Below are 15,614 nucleotides of genomic sequence, written 5' to 3'. Positions count from 1 at the left end.
GTATACAGCCTCCGTGCGAACGCCGCGCCACATCTGCTGCGATCGACCGCCTATCCGTTCTTTCCAACAAAATCTTAAAATAGCTGCGAAAGGATTTAATTAGCGAAATTTCACTACCTTCTCCAAGCTTATCATTATATTCTCTTTTCTTAAGTGCCGTTTTCTTTCTTCTTTTTTTTTTTCTTACATTTGAAACGCCGTTTGCAGCGAAAGTTATTAACCTTTACACCTTGCAAAGCCCAATTTCACTTTGAAATTCACAAGAAAGAAAAAAAAAATCAAGGAAGAAATAAACATTTCTGTCTTCTTCAAGCTGTTGTCGCAACGCCCTCAGAGAGCAACGAAAGCTTTTTCCATCCTCGGTCCCGACTTTCAATGTGGGCCTAAAACGAAGGCGCTTTCTAAAGCTCGTCTAATTGCTTTTTTTTTTCGTCTTCTTTCCGGTATGCCGAAAAGTTTGTCTAAGAAGCTAAGCTAATTCGCCCACGGAAGCGCCCTGGCAAATCCTTTCCCTTCTTCCTCTCGATTCTCTTTCGACTGTTTTTCCAACGCCACTTCCGCCGTGAAAAAGAAAGCTCCTTCAAAGCTTCTTTAGATTTCCAAACTGACGCGAAGGAAGCTTACGATGCATAAGCCTCGTGAAACACGAAAGCAGCAGCGCGGCCGCAAAGCGGAACCATGCAGTGCTGCTGCTGATCGGGCATGTGACTTTGCTGCGGTAGACGAGACCGGGAAGTCGCTGCGGCTGCTGTGTTTTTCTTTTTTGTTCTTTTCTTTCCTTTCTCTCTCTTTTTGTTCCAGAAAGAAGGAACCGGAGGAAGGAGCTGTTTGCTCGAAGCACGGTGCGGCTCGAAGAGACGCTTCGGCGAGCGTTTGCTCAGTGCGGTGTTGTTATTGGAAAGAAACGAAGCGCCCGGCGCCTCCCTTGGCAAGCAGATCATAAACAGAAAAGGCTTCAGGAAAGAACGGAACTGCCAGCAAAAAAAAAAAAAAAAGAAATACTTCCCTTCTTTTTTTAAAGGGAAAGAAAAAAAAGCTCACCGGCGTTGTACATATAGGATAGGGACGAACGTTTCACAACCAAGCGGTACTGCGCGCCAAGCCATGACGAATATCACTGCTCGTGTTGCGCCGCTCACGTTTTACCTACAGTATTTTCGTCGAGGACGCGACGAACGTGAGGGTTGGCGGCATTTGAAAAAGGCGTTTTCGTTTTTCGTTTGTTTTTTTGCCAACTTGGCTACGAGTTGTTGCTAAGCGAAATACTCCTTCCCAGCGGGAGCCTTCTGTCGGGACGACGGTGCGGGAGAACAGCTGCGCTCACTGAGATTGCAGACATCTTAACGACCGGAATAAAAATTTTTACGGCGAATGAATGAATGCGACCCACTCACTGCACGATTCAGCGTAGATAAAGAAAGGAAGAATTTGCATGCCAGGTAGCGCCTTTCTATAAACCACAGCTGTATATCACTTAACACGTATGCAACTTAATAAAAGTTAATAACTACAAATTTCGTCTAGTCAGTGCATGCCCATCAAATGCGATTGGGACGACAGGTATAAGAGGCTGTCACCGCTATAGAATTTGCTTCGATTTTCTGTTTATAGAGATACGTTGAAAACAGCTCAAATTTCGCGCCAGCGTCGGAAGAGCTCCAAAGACTCGCTTTCTTTTTTCTTTTTTGCTTTCGCAATGTATTTAGTTGATGGGCATACTTCTTTAGACGTGTGCGCTTTGACATACCTCGGAGGATTTTTTGAAGCGGCCAAACCAATGAACTTTTCTTTGTAATTATTTAGCGCACTCCGCTTACCACTCTGTGACCACTGTGTGACATTCGCGTATGTGTGTATCGTTAACTATTTTTATTGTCCAGTCGGTAAACCATATATAACTTGACGTGCGTGCGAGATGAACGCGCTTCTCGTACGCTTTACATTTATTGGTCTTTTTTTAAACCAACATTTACGCATCAACAGCGTCGTGCAGTAGGCGGCGTTCAGTGGAAACGCGCCGCGCAGATCCCGAGAGCTGTCGTTTCGAAATATCGAGACCATATAACGCATGCTTTCTTTCACCGTCACGCATATGAGAAACGTCATGCATGCGAGAAATGGAAAGAAAGAAAGAAAGAAAGAAAGAAAGAAAGAAAGAAAGAAAGAAAGAAAGAAAGAAAGAAAGAAAGAAAGAAAGAAAGAAAAGAAAGAAAGAAAGAAAGAAAGAAAGAAAGAAAGAAAGAAAGAAAGAAAGAAAGAAAGAACACGCAGGCCCGTGAAGACAGCGGATATGAGAACAGAGGAGGGCATTGTCTGCCCATGATCGCTTTTATCTATTTCCATACGTGCGCATATATACAGGAATTTTAGCTGCTTAAAGAAAGGAAACATACATACTGTCGTTAAGTGGTATATTCCAATAGTCTGGAAGTTGGGAAAGACGGGATAAAGGCGCCGCGACAGACAATGCAGAACAAGTGCATCTTCTACATTACTATATACTACGCGACAATTAAGTGACCGAGGATGCACGGCAAACTGAGGAATCGTGCTGAGAAACAAACTGCTATACACATCCGTACCGCAACGCTGAGTAAACACACACACATACATTTATATAAAAAAAAACATGTTCTCTAACTGTAAAGCGCGAGTCCTGAAGGTCACTGAAATGTCAACTTCGCTTTTCACTAACACCCCCTGAAAAAAAAAAGCAAGGTCTTTCGTGCGAGCTCCATGTCAACAAGAGTCGCGAGGTACCGCTCGGAGCTGTCCCAAGACGCGAACAACTTTGAACAAACATTCGGTGCAAATAGGAGAGGAACATTTGGAAGAACGAAACAAAGCAAGCAGCACGCATGTTCCGTGGTGTCAATGAAGAAACAAGTGCAGCAGCTCACCGATCCTCGGTTGCGCGATCCTCTCGACGAGCGTCCAGGTGGGCGATCGGGCCACGTTCAGCTTGAGCGTCAGCAGATGGCACAGGTCGATGCAGCGGAGGTTCTCCTCAACCACCATGCGGTGGGTGCCCCCGTCCGGCAGGTGAAACGTCAGCGCCGCCTGCGCACAGCCACGAGCGCACAGCAGGTAAAGAATACGCTGCCGTTGCTCTTGCTCTTCCCGCAGCCACCACCACCACACCGAAGCGACACACACAGCTCACGCCGCGCCCCCCCGTCACTCTCCTCTCTCTCCGAAGGCAACAACGGCAACGCGACGAAACTTTCTCCGCTCCCGTTTTCTTCATTTATTTCGCTCTCTCCATCTCGCTACCCTCGCCCACGCGTTTGTTCGCTACTGCTGCGGCGCTCTCTCTTTCGCCGGAGGAGAAGGAGCGAGCGCAGCAGCCACGGCGCCCCGTTGGCTGAAGCGCGTCTAGCAGCTCCTTCGGCGCTGTTGCCGAGGCGTCCCTTTCTCCTACCCTCCTCGCCCGATAAGAGAGCAAGGAGGAGACAGGATCGCGCCACCGCGGCGATCCCGCGCCGTACGCTTCGGCCGCGGTCCCAGCGCGTACCCCGTTCGGCTCATACGGCTATTCTTCGACAGGACCCTATTTCTATGATTTCATTACAGGAACTCTCACTCGCGCGCGGTACAGAAGCCTCGCTGTTCGGTATGTGAGAACAATTCAACGACGCTCGAGCAGGTCTCGCACACTGCTCGTTCGAGGATAGGTGCGAGAGAGCTGTGAAATGCTTGGCTAGCAGACGACAGTGGCTTCAACAAAGGGGAGCGACGCCATTGGTCCAGCGCGAGCACGTGACCTGACCGGCGGCAGATTTCGAGGAGGTGACGCGACGCTAGCGCGTCGCTAGCCGCAAGGCAACGTGCGCGCGCGCGTTCGGAGCATTGCATTATCCCTTCCCCTCGCACCGCAATCCCAAGCGGCAACGCAGGGTGCCGCAGTCAATCCTTTGTGCTTGCCCTCTTCCCCTTCATCTTCCCGCTTAGACGCTCATACGATGCTCCTCTCCGGACCCCACCCCGCAACTGGTTTGACAGTTAAGCGAACTTTAAAACCCTGACTGTTTCGAACCGCGAGCCAAACCGGACGAGAGTCGTAAACCACCGATTTCTCGGCTTTTCTCTTTCTCTCTCTCTCGCCCATCCCAGCACGCCGTTTTACGCTTCCTCGTTTTGGTTAAGAGGGTGCCCCCTCTTCGGACGCTGCCATTGGGCCGTGTCGGGCGATAGCAACGGCGTGAACCAATCGTGAAAGAGGCTGGCAATAATGACGCTATAACGGTGAAGAACAAACGTCGCGAAAACGTACGGCTCGATTTTAGGCATCGCCGACCACCCCACGCATGCGCATTGTGCCACGAAAAAAGTCGCGGCCCGGAAATGAGACGACGGCAAAATTTACACCTTCAATCTATAATTTATGAACACATTTTCGAAAGTCAGTAAAAAACATAGAACAGTCGGCTCTGACAGACGCTAATTTATAGCTGGATCCGCGACGGCCGTCGTCTTGACAGCGGGACAAGCAAAACTTTTCGCGTAATTTACGGACTTCTTGTTTTCTTTTTTTTTTTTAAGCCATTAAGAGAAGCTGACGTGTACTTTCTCAACACACTGGTGAATAAACAGCACGTTTCACGGATAAAGATAATCATAAAAAAATCGCCGCAATTATCGTCCCGCTCATGAAAGCTGCACTCGCCGCGACTTTAAAAACGACCCGCACATATTCATTAACGTCAACGACGGGCAGCAGCACTATATTACGACAATACAGAGGTCGTCACTTCGCACATGCTCACAAGGACCTTGTGAAACCAATACGAAAGGAAATTCCCATGTATGTGGATGACAGCACAACCACAGAGGCGAGAAAAAAAAAAAAAAAAAAACCGCCGGCAGCTCTACACATATAAAAAAGGAAAATAACTCTTTCATTCATTCACGGGGGCAAACGCCTTTTACCGCGTTGTTTCCGTGTCTTGCACGCTTCCTGCGTGTTTGCACGCGCGAGTGTAATCTCGAAGTTTATCTGCACCGAGAAAAAAGCAAAAGAAAGCTCTGCATGCAAGCAAGCTACGTCTTCTTGCACTCCGCGTTTATTACACGTTATAGAACGCGTCGAGCAGTCCGCGGTTTGGCAAGTCTCCAATCTAAACGTGAGAGCTTTTACATCTCCCTCCCAGCCGCGTACAGCATGTTACACTACACTGCGCACACGATTTGCCTCCCGGAAGTACACATGCAACGCGGCTGCAAATCTGAAGCACGGATATATGAGACGCAGAGGTGTGATCGCGAGAAGAGAGGTCTTAATTCGCAGCGCTAACTTCCTCATATTCGAGCTATTCTTGAGCCAAGTGTACACGAAAAGAAGACGTATTCTTAAAGACGGCTTTCTTCCAATGTGGGCGATGTTAACGCAACAGGTGCTGGCTGATTTCTCGGGGCACGGGACTCTATAACTATGCCATATACTACATTATAGAGCGATGGTATAGATGACGTCACGATATAAACGGAATAAAAGCTTCTGACAAGGCTACGCACACATGCTATATACTGAAAAAGCTCGATTCACGACAGCAACGACCTATAGAATCAGAAGGGCAGTCGAAAGTGAGGTTATAGCGGTGCAGATGTGCGAACGTAGGATAATATATGCAAGGACAAAGGTTGTCAGTAAAAGCTCTATATAAAGGGGCAGTGTGTACGTATATATATTAATATACAGGTAAACAATGTTTTAACACAGCTTTGCCTTTTCCAAGAGCTATATACATAAGGAATTGAATTTAATGTCGTCCATATAGTTCATGTCAGATCTGCTAGTACGTTCACGGTCGCTGACCTAATTACCCCTTTTCACAAAAAATGAACTAAAAAAAAAAGATCTACAATGGAAGCGCGTAAAACGAGTGCGCATATATATATATATATATATATATATATATATATATATATATATATATATATATATATATATAGTATGTATGAAGCACGAGCACGAAGCTCTTACATACATAACCTCTCTGCGGGTAGTAACATGAAGCGCGCACGGCAAGGCCATTTCAGTCGGCTAAAATATAGTTGAACACTGCGCGACCTAGCAGAAAAAAAGCCAGCGCACGGACCTTCGGCGCAGACGTTACACAAACACATTCACCGCGCTGAATATCAAAATTAAGCGCACAGGTGCACCGCATTTTCCTTTATCTGTAGCATGCACGGACCTGCTGGACATCTCTTGATCGGGTCAACGAAGCTTGCGCCAGTCGACCTTTTTTTTTTTTTCTTTTCCTTCTTTAAAACATCGATACCCGCTGCTCGTATCATGACCTCCGATTACATAACGCGGCATGTGGCTTTGTTAAACCAGCAATGTCAAATGAAACGAATCGAAGACAACAGTACCTTCGACTGCGCACTAACAGACAAGTGCATGGCTATATATAAGTGTACATAATTATGCGCAGCGTTGCCTAATCGAAGAAGAAATGCGTAAAACTCGATTTGGGCAATGACTATAGCACGATCGGATAGTTAAATTAAATATTACTAATACATATTACCCTTCTAATTAAATTAATACAGTAAATTACCCTTCTACGGTAGCGAAATGGCAGCTCTCATGCCACTAGATCAGAGATTAGCTTTGAATATTTAAGCGAGAAAAAGGTTTTACAACGAAAGAAAAAAACTGATTTAATTAAGTTGTGAGCAAGGTATTCGACATAAAACACTGACATCGACAGCAAGAGAAGACGTGTACGCCACACCGATATCTTTCGTGGCCGCATTTGTTTTTTTCTGGAAACCTCGCTAGCAATCCAACGAGCTCGAGCAAACAGTCATAATGATGATAATAAATAAAATAACAGTGCGACTTCGCAATTGTACCTTGACCACTGTTTTAAAGAGCCAAGGACAACGCAGGAGCCACCAATCGATAAACTGCAGCACCCAATGCGTCCGATAGATCCGCCACGTATACGGTGGTCTGTATTGGTTATGGTGCTCGAGTTCTGACCCGCAGGTCGCGAGATCGAATCCCGGCTGCGGCGGCCGCATTTCGATGGAGGCGTAAATTCTAGAGGCCCGTGTCCTAAATTTAGGAGCACGTTAAAGAACCCCAGGTGGTCGAAATTTCCGGAGCCCTCCACTACGGCGTCCCTAATAATCATATCGTGGTTTTGTGACGTTAAACCCCAACAATTACTATTATACAATGCGTCCGATAAAGGACGCACGTGTACAGGAATGCGAGTACAAGGATGGCGGAGAAAAGGGGGAAAATGGCGACAGCCTTGCGCGCTCGTGTCGGTGACCACGGACTATTGTATTAGATACGTATAATGCCCACCGATCGCCCATCTGCTGCCAGCGCCGTTCGGACGGCGCGCGCGGTCAAGACGCGTGACTCATTGCGCGGATCGCACATGCTCGGCACAAAGAGGGCATGGGTACCTCGCCCTACAGGACAATAGGGCGAACAAAAAGGATGTCGCCCTCCGCGCAATCCGCGCAATCCGCGCATGAATGAATAGGGAACAAAGCAAGAAGTGGATTTCACTGCGTTTGTTGAGAGAATAAGAAGGGAGGAGAGGACTATTGCCGCGTCTCGACAGCATGCCTCAACCGAAGGCTGACAGCTGCTTGAAAGAAAGGTCAGCCCGCGGGCGAGGAAAATGCAAAAAATAAAAAGAAGAACGGGCGATAGGGTAGATAAAGGACTGAATAAGGGAGGAGAATGAAGATGACGAATCCAAGGAAAGACGCACTCTAGGGTGTTCACTATACACCACAGACCAAAAGAAAAAAAAAGAAAAAAGAAAAAAAAAAGGCAGCGCAAAGATCCGTGCTGCAGGTAGGCGTCGCGTTCGATAGTTCATGTATATGTGCATGAATTCCCGATCCTTGCTACAAAACGGTGAACAGGCTATTATTATTAGAGCCAGCTCTGAGGCAAATAGAACAAAAAAACCAGCAACGATCGCCCAGCACAAGAAGTAAGAAAGCTTCAAAGAAAGAAAGAAAGAAAGAAGAAGAAAGAAAGAAAGAATAAACGGAAGCTGCAGCTATGAGAGACCAAGAGACACGAGAGAAAAAAAAGCCGACCTTTACAATTCTGCAACTTGAGAACCTCGCCGGAAGAATAATGTACTTTCCCGTTCTCCCGCTGCCCTTGGAAATGTTTAGAGCCTGCTCACGTTCTGATTACAGGACAGTTTATCGTGTCACGATGTCAGGCGACTGGGAACGCGTCTCTGGCTGCGCGTGTAACGCAAAAGGAAATAAGAAGAAAAAGCAACGACAATAACCGCTGCTCCGGATTAAAAAGAAAAAAAAAAGAGGGAAAGCAAACAGGAAGAGCAGGGCGCGAGGGCGAAGGCTTCGTAAGCGAAAACAAAAACTGTTGAGACAACTGTGCCCAAGACTCTGACCAGAGAAAGCCGGCAAGCCATCGCGACACACTCTCACGCATTAGCGGCGGGCTATGCCCGGAGCTTACCACCGTGGTCCGGAGAGAAAACGAAAAAAGTGGAGGAGGCGTGTTGAGTGAGAAAAAAGAAGAAGGAAAGTATGTGCGTCGACCAGGGAGCCAGAAGAAGAAGCGGCCAGCGGGCACGCCGCCGTACGTAACGGGGAAATGGTTCCTCGAAAAACGCTCCCACGAAATAATGACGCAATTCAGGGGGCAGGCAGTGCTGCAGCAAGTGCCTGGGCAGCGTGCGCCTTCCCAGAAGGCCGCTTTTGTAAGTGAAAACGCGAGCGCCACATGGCTCTGTGAAGGGATCTTGCACAGCTCTGCCGTTGCGTTGGCCGCGCGCACAGCAACAGAGTCCCGTCCGCCTTATCTCACGCACAAGTGCGCTAGTGAGTGGTGGTGGTTTGAAGAGGAAAAGGCGCCTAATTTCTGCAGCCCGGTAGGGAGACGAATGAGTGAGTGAGTGAGTGAGTGAGTGAGTGAGTGAGTGAGTGAGTGAGTGAGTGAGTGAGTGAGTGAGTGAGTGAGTGAGTGAGTGAGTGAGTGAGTGAGTGAGTGCGTGCGTGCGTGCGATCGAGAGAGAGAAAGAAGGAGAAAGGAATGGAGGGATCGGATATGCGGACGCGGAAGAACAAGTCGGAGGGGGAAAGATACCGCGGGCGCACTCGCATGCCGTCTCTTGCGCGCTTCGCCCAACGAGATGATGCCCTGGGAACGGTGTGAAAGTATGTGTATGTGAAAGATGAAATGATGAGCTCTCCTTTTTCCTGGATGAGGGCTTTCTCGCATGACATACCTCGGACGCGATATCCGAGCACACAGACCCATCCGCCCAACGAGGTAGACATCCGCCAAGTTTTCCAGACCAACAAAAACACCAGCGGAGATGACGGAACATTACGCATATGCACATACACGTGTAAGGTCCTAAACAAGGTCGCATAAACGGCCATACAGAGACCCACAAAGAGCCAATTGGAGGAACCAACATAAAAAAAAAGGGGGGGGGGACACAGTTTCGCCGCAACGATGATTGCGACAGCAACAAATCGGAATGTCATACGAAGCAAAGCTAACAGCAAACACAGCATCTGAGCAGGCGTAACTTAACAAAATCTGCATAAGGAAACCCAGCCGCCGCATTGAGCGAAGCGACCTTTGTGCTGTCTATCGCTTCAACGCAAACAGCGGTGAGAACAGAGCACATACAATGGTATGAGCCGTCTGCTAATCCCTGTCATAATAGAGCGCGCCCGACCGCGGCCGGCCGGTCAAAGTGTATACGTGTTTACTGCAGGAGCCACGCCGCCCCCTCCCCTCCGCTGCCCTACCTCCGGGACCCCGAACTCCATAGGCTTTTCGCAGGACGGAGACTGCCGGCAGCTATCCTCTCCCCTTGACCCGCGATATTCGGCTGCTCTCGCACGCTTCCACTCACCGCGCGCGCGGGGCGATGTTATCGCCACTTGACACTATACGAAACCTCACGGCGACGCCGACGGCAGAAATGTGCCTTAAGTGCCCATTTAATTGCTATCGCAATAAAAGAAAGTAGAAGCAACAGTTATCTATGTGTTTCGAACTGAGATATGACGCGCAAGGCCGGCCGCGCGTACACTTACCCCACCGCGGGCGATCACTCGCAAACGTAGGAAGGCAGCGCACCAACAAATGTGCAGCTTTCGCAGGAAGGCAGGAGGCATGCAGAGGTCTCGCAGCAGCCGCGCAGTTATTCGAAGAAAAGGCGGATGCACTCTGTAACGCTACGCATGCTGCCGGGGCGCGATGACCGACCGGACCAGTGACAGTCCAGATCCAGGGTAGCGGCGCTTCGGAATTCAACAATAGACTGCGACATTGCACACTCCGCAGGGATCCTCCGCGAGCAATGACAGCGGAGGGACAACGACTGCAATCGCGCTACAATGGACGCGGCCACTCGCAAGACATGTATACGTACGCGGTGCGCGCTGGAGGCACGTCGACCTTGTGGCCAATGCAGAGAGAGAGAAAGGAAGAGCGAAATGCTCGTGGCCGCTGGACATGCAAGATCTTTGCATGGTCAACACCTGCCATAGAATACGGGAGGCACAAACCGAACAATTGCAGTCAGTGAGAAATGAATACGAATTCTCGGAACTAGCACGAATTTCCAGCGAAACTGTAAGCATAAAATGCTCCTTCGCCCCCATTGTGTGCGCACATTCGAAGAGATAATAAATCCGAGGAAATCTGAACTGTTTAAAAAACCGGAAAGACAACACTCTGATTTTAATAGAACTAAGCAGAGCGTACACGGGATCCGGCACAATAAATCAAAGAAAACATCTGGCGCGACGTCGATTCCATGTTAAGATGTTATTCCTATTTCGCGTTTCTTCACGGGGATATTCGATCAGCGCGCTCTATACGCAATCACCGAAATCGGCCTGTCATAAATGGTGGATGAAGAGAATGGAATATAAAAGATAGAAAAGAATCCTTATATCGTATTGCCGCGTGCAAATATCTATGACAATTGGTACACATACATGCACCATGCAGATAAACCCTTCAGGTTAGACGAATAACACGTGCCTATACGACGTCCCTGGACACAGATATGCTAAAGGGCAAGATAAAGGCAGCGATAATCGTACAGTTACGTCGTCCATGGGTATGTATATCGGCATCTGAAATACCTCCAGAACTGTTGTGATGACGCCGGGACTGCCTGCGTTCTTGTATATATATCTATACATGAGCTGAATACCTGCGGACATTGTCAACGACACGATATATACGTTATCGATGGGCTGAAGTCGGGAGCCTTCGCCAGGGAGCGGCCAAGCCTATATACACAGCATGATTGTACGCTACTTCCGAAAGATAACATATATCTCGGTGATATTGCTCACGATAGCATACATGAGCTGGAAAACTGAATTCATGTTTATTCAACGATTACTTGAAATGCAATGATATGAATGTGATGTATTGAATTGCTAGAGGTATCTTTCCGCTTTAGCATTTATAGTGTCATCAGAAGTGCAGCCAGAACTTCTTTTCAGGGCACTCACTGGCGTAGTACCCCCGCCCCCTTTTTTTCCCCAGCTACGTCATGAGTGTCATGAACATTTCTGCCGCTACGACCTTTAAAAGGTAATTTCTGTGTTCAAGCTCATAGAGCTCACGACTAAGAAAGTGTGAGACTACATATATTAAACCAGAAGAGCTAGTCGACTTTACGCATAAGCATTATACGCAACGGGGCTGTAGGACATTACGGCCCTGATCTGAAGAATTCTGAGACTAGCCTTATATGGATATCGAATTCCACACACGCACTGTGATGATGAAAGTATACCACTGGCTACATCAATGTATTCGACGACGCTTGTTGCTAGGGGATTTGATGCTGCTCATCTCCTCATCAGTCTAACATAGAATTATATAGAACGCGTAAAGGCTATAGGGATAGGAAGAGCGAAAATCTTCCATACCTCGAAGCAAACGGCCGGACTGAACATCGTTAAGCATGGAAGCGTTAGCATTGCCACCTACCTCACTGCAGCACAGCGCACAGAAGATGGACTCGAAAGCCTTATACGTGCTGTCCGATTATTAGGAAATTTCTCTTTGATCGGGCAGCGAAAGAAAAATTCAGGGGCACACTCTTGGGCATACGCTCGGGTGGAAGCTAAATATTCAGATGAGGAAAGCCGCGCTTGCTCAACTCGCTCGTTGTGGCCAACTCTCAGGAATTCCCGAGTTATTTGTATAAGACGTCGCGCCGCGCATTGTGTAATGCCGTTGCCGGCAAAAAACAATAGAATTTTCTTTTTTTTGCATTTGACTACGGCTCGTGTATAGCAACAGCTTCACACGCATTCGGAAAAGTCAGTATATGCCTCCCAAAAGGATACCCTCACGACTTTGCACATATGCACCTGATATAATATTGTTCGTAGAAACACGGCGACCTTGCTATTCAAAACACTTAGCCTTCAAAGGGTTCGGGCGAACGCAACTCACTGTTGCCGATACGTGCACGTCTCAAATCTGTGGAAACTTATACCTGCGTACAATAAGGGCATGGGGTAGGCCACTTTAGGATATCGGTTAGGTTAGGTTAGGTATGGCATAATTAAAGCAGTACCCACGTGGATGTATGAAGCTATGCTTCCAAGCAGGCTTGGCTTCACTTGCGCCGAAAAAAATAAATAAAAGCCGTCTTCATTCGTTAGGGCGCCTAGGTAATCGCTACCTGCCCCGACACACCCCGACTGATGCGGCGTCCTGGTCAACCATTATTTCCACTCTACCAATACAGTTACAATCATTATTTTCACTGGTACCTTACCGAACCATCGCAGTAATTACTCTCGACCAGAGTAATTTCGAAAAAAGAAAATAATTCTACAACACGAAAACAAGCAAGAGAAAAGGGTTACCAGAAGGACGAAAGACGATGGTATATAATAGTGCGTTTGAGCCCAAGAAGCACCTAGTAATGAAGTAACCACAGAAAAGTGCCGTTAGTGATTAATTTCTCCAGCGCTGAGGTTTTCATCGGTCAGGAAGAGCGAATTAACACCTCTCCCCGTAGTTTCCGTGCACGCTTATAGTACACGGCAGGTAAGTCAATCTAGGCAATCAACCACGGACCGTGACACACGTATGTATGGAGTCGCTCCATTCAGTGTTAACATATGCATTCCCCACGGGCTTTCGAAAGCCATGCAGGTTGATCGAAGTTCCATGCATACAAGCACAGAAGACGGCTGCAGAGCAGGAAGTAAATCGAAGCGAGCGGCAAACAGCTGGGTCGTCCGCGGGAAAGAACTAATTAATTTTGCAGCCGCAGACGAACTCCGAAGACAAAGGAAACGAACAGAACACGGGCCTGTGAATGCGGTGATTTACGCACGCCGGGAAAAGCCTGAATAACCAAGTGAGCGCAGCCGGTGCGTACTGCATAGGAAGTGATTTACTACACTTTTTCCCGTTTGGCACTGAGTCAAAGAATGCAGGCGGTGCAGGACGGAAAAAAAAACAAAAAAACAAAAAAACAAAGGGGAAGCAATACATGCAAGCCTCAAATAAGAACAGAGAAAATGGCGTTTCTGTGGCTTCGCTTTGTACCATTTCATCCTCCCGTCATCCTCCAGCCGTTACAACAATCTCAGTGCAAGAAAGAGTTGCAAGAAAGAGTGCATTGTAGGAGTTGCTAACGCAAGCACATACAGTGACAAACTGTTGCGGTGTATAGTAGCTACGGTTACAGGAGTGCGTTAGTTAGACTGTTTGTGCATGCGCGCGTGTTAGCGCATCGAATGCGTGGGCATACGTGGCGTCTGTGTGTTCATGTGCGCGTGTTTAGGGGTGCTGTTTGACCAGTGCTTTCGAAGCAAAGTTATGATATGATGCAGATGTGAAATCCACTGTTGACTGAAAACAGATGTCAGCATTGGTACAGCTGGTATGCGAGATATATTCTTGCGTATTTTCTTCGCAGCGGCGAGCAAAACAGCTATGCCGCCAGAGTCTAGTCCCATCTTGTTTTTTTTTTTTTTTCTGTATGTGCATCGGGCGCGCATACGACAAAGTTGGTAGGTATGTGCCACGGTACGCTACACGCGCTCCGCCACGCATTATATAGCGAACACCGCACGCGCGCGAATAACAACCCGCGCGGGATATTTGCTTATATAGATCATGCAAATTCCTGCCGCGCATGACGTACCTCAATGCGAGAGCCGTGCAGAGACAAAGAAAAACTGTCAAGTTAACAGGGATGTTCTAGTTTGCTGACGTCCATTGGGGAAAGGGGAAAACGAACGAGAACGAATACCCGAAAAAAAAAAATAAGGATTAATAAAGTGAGCGCACGCGCTCAACGCTGGACAGTGTTCGCTGCGGATTCAAAGAGGTTTTGCGCGGCTCAGTGAATGCGTAGGATATACGCCAACGTGAACTGAACTAATATGAAGCCGTTCCAACAGAGAGCTATACTGGTTCGACATACACGCCTAAGGCGTGGGCGTATAATAATTTTGGCGAAAGAGGAGCTGCATGCATTCGCGGCTGAAAGAGGATTACACTGAGATTACGCGGAAGTACGCATATATCATATATGCGGCCACGACTAATAAGAGGAAAAGAATGTACGAAGCGTGCGAACACAGAGAAAAAGGAGAAAAATAAAACGCGGATAGCGCTCAGGGTTCGAGCGGGACTGCGAACACCGCAGCGGTGAGGAATAATGAGACAACCCGCACGTATTTGGAAAGACGGATGAGAAGGCGTTAATCTTGCTACAGGCACAGGCCGTGATGAATGGATTGCCTCATGCAGTAATGGCGTGATGCGCGGTGCCGCTGTGGTGCGCGTGCACAGTGCCGCGCTTGGATTTGACAGCGAGCACTGTTGTTTGCGTTAGCTTTTTTTTTTTTCTTTTATGGCAACCTGCGCGCGAGATGAGTTAGCGGCGGCGTGCACGAATAAATTTTCGGCCTTTACGCAAGACCGTTCGGTTGCAGCAAGTTTCAGAGATTTCATCCACTCATCGCCGCGCGCCTCGCGAAACTTGGAAACAAAACTTTTGAAACTCAGATGGAGCACCGCAGCTGGTTGTTCCATGACTACGCGGGTACAGAAGGGAAGGGTTAATTAACCGCCGTTTTTTAAAAAATATATATATATATATATATATATATATATATAATATATATATATATATATATATATATATATATATATATATATATAATATATATATATATATATAGCTAGCTATTCTCATTCGGAAAAATATTCAGAAGCATAGATAGAGAGATAGCGATAAGATAGATAGATAGATAGATAGATAGATAGATAGATAGATAGATAGATAGGCGATAGAGAGATAGGAGAGAGATAGAGAGATAGATAGATAGATAGATAGATAGATAGATAGATAGATAGATAGAGATAGATAGATAGATAGATATAGATAGATAGATAGATAGATAGATAGATAGATAGATAGCTAGATAGATAGATAGATAGATGATAGATAGATAGATAGATAGATAGATAGATAGATAGAGGATAGATAGATAGATAGATAGATAGATATAGAGATTAGAATAGATAGATAGATAGATAGATAGATAGATAGATAGATAGATATTAGATAGAT

At 47.1% G+C, this 15,614-nt stretch overlaps 2 protein-coding genes across 9 annotated transcripts in view; one reads left to right on the top strand and one right to left on the bottom strand.

Moving 5' to 3' along the window:
* LOC119387053 (carbonyl reductase [NADPH] 1) overlaps positions 1-15,614 on the top strand; it is a 606,874-nt gene that overhangs the window by 189,512 nt on the left and 401,748 nt on the right. The gene's annotated exons all lie outside the window — the stretch shown is intronic.
* The window catches only part of LOC119387056 (growth factor receptor-bound protein 14), a 257,802-nt gene that overhangs the window by 16,796 nt on the left and 225,392 nt on the right, over positions 1-15,614 (bottom strand). Inside the window, exon 4 of one of the 8 annotated variants that reach the window (XM_049413348.1) lies at positions 2,901-3,060. The exons of the other annotated variants lie outside the window; for them this stretch is intronic. Coding sequence (XP_049269305.1) covers positions 2,901-3,060 — 160 coding nt within the window. The remainder of the gene's footprint in view (positions 1-2,900; positions 3,061-15,614) is intronic. 8 annotated transcript variants of the gene reach the window in all.

Source organism: Rhipicephalus sanguineus, chromosome 3, assembly GCF_013339695.2.
Source record: "Rhipicephalus sanguineus isolate Rsan-2018 chromosome 3, BIME_Rsan_1.4, whole genome shotgun sequence".
NCBI classification, from domain to species: Eukaryota; Metazoa; Arthropoda; class Arachnida; order Ixodida; family Ixodidae; genus Rhipicephalus; species Rhipicephalus sanguineus.
The sequence above is the reverse complement of the archived record's forward strand: the minus strand, read 5'-3'. Positions and strand labels throughout refer to the sequence as shown.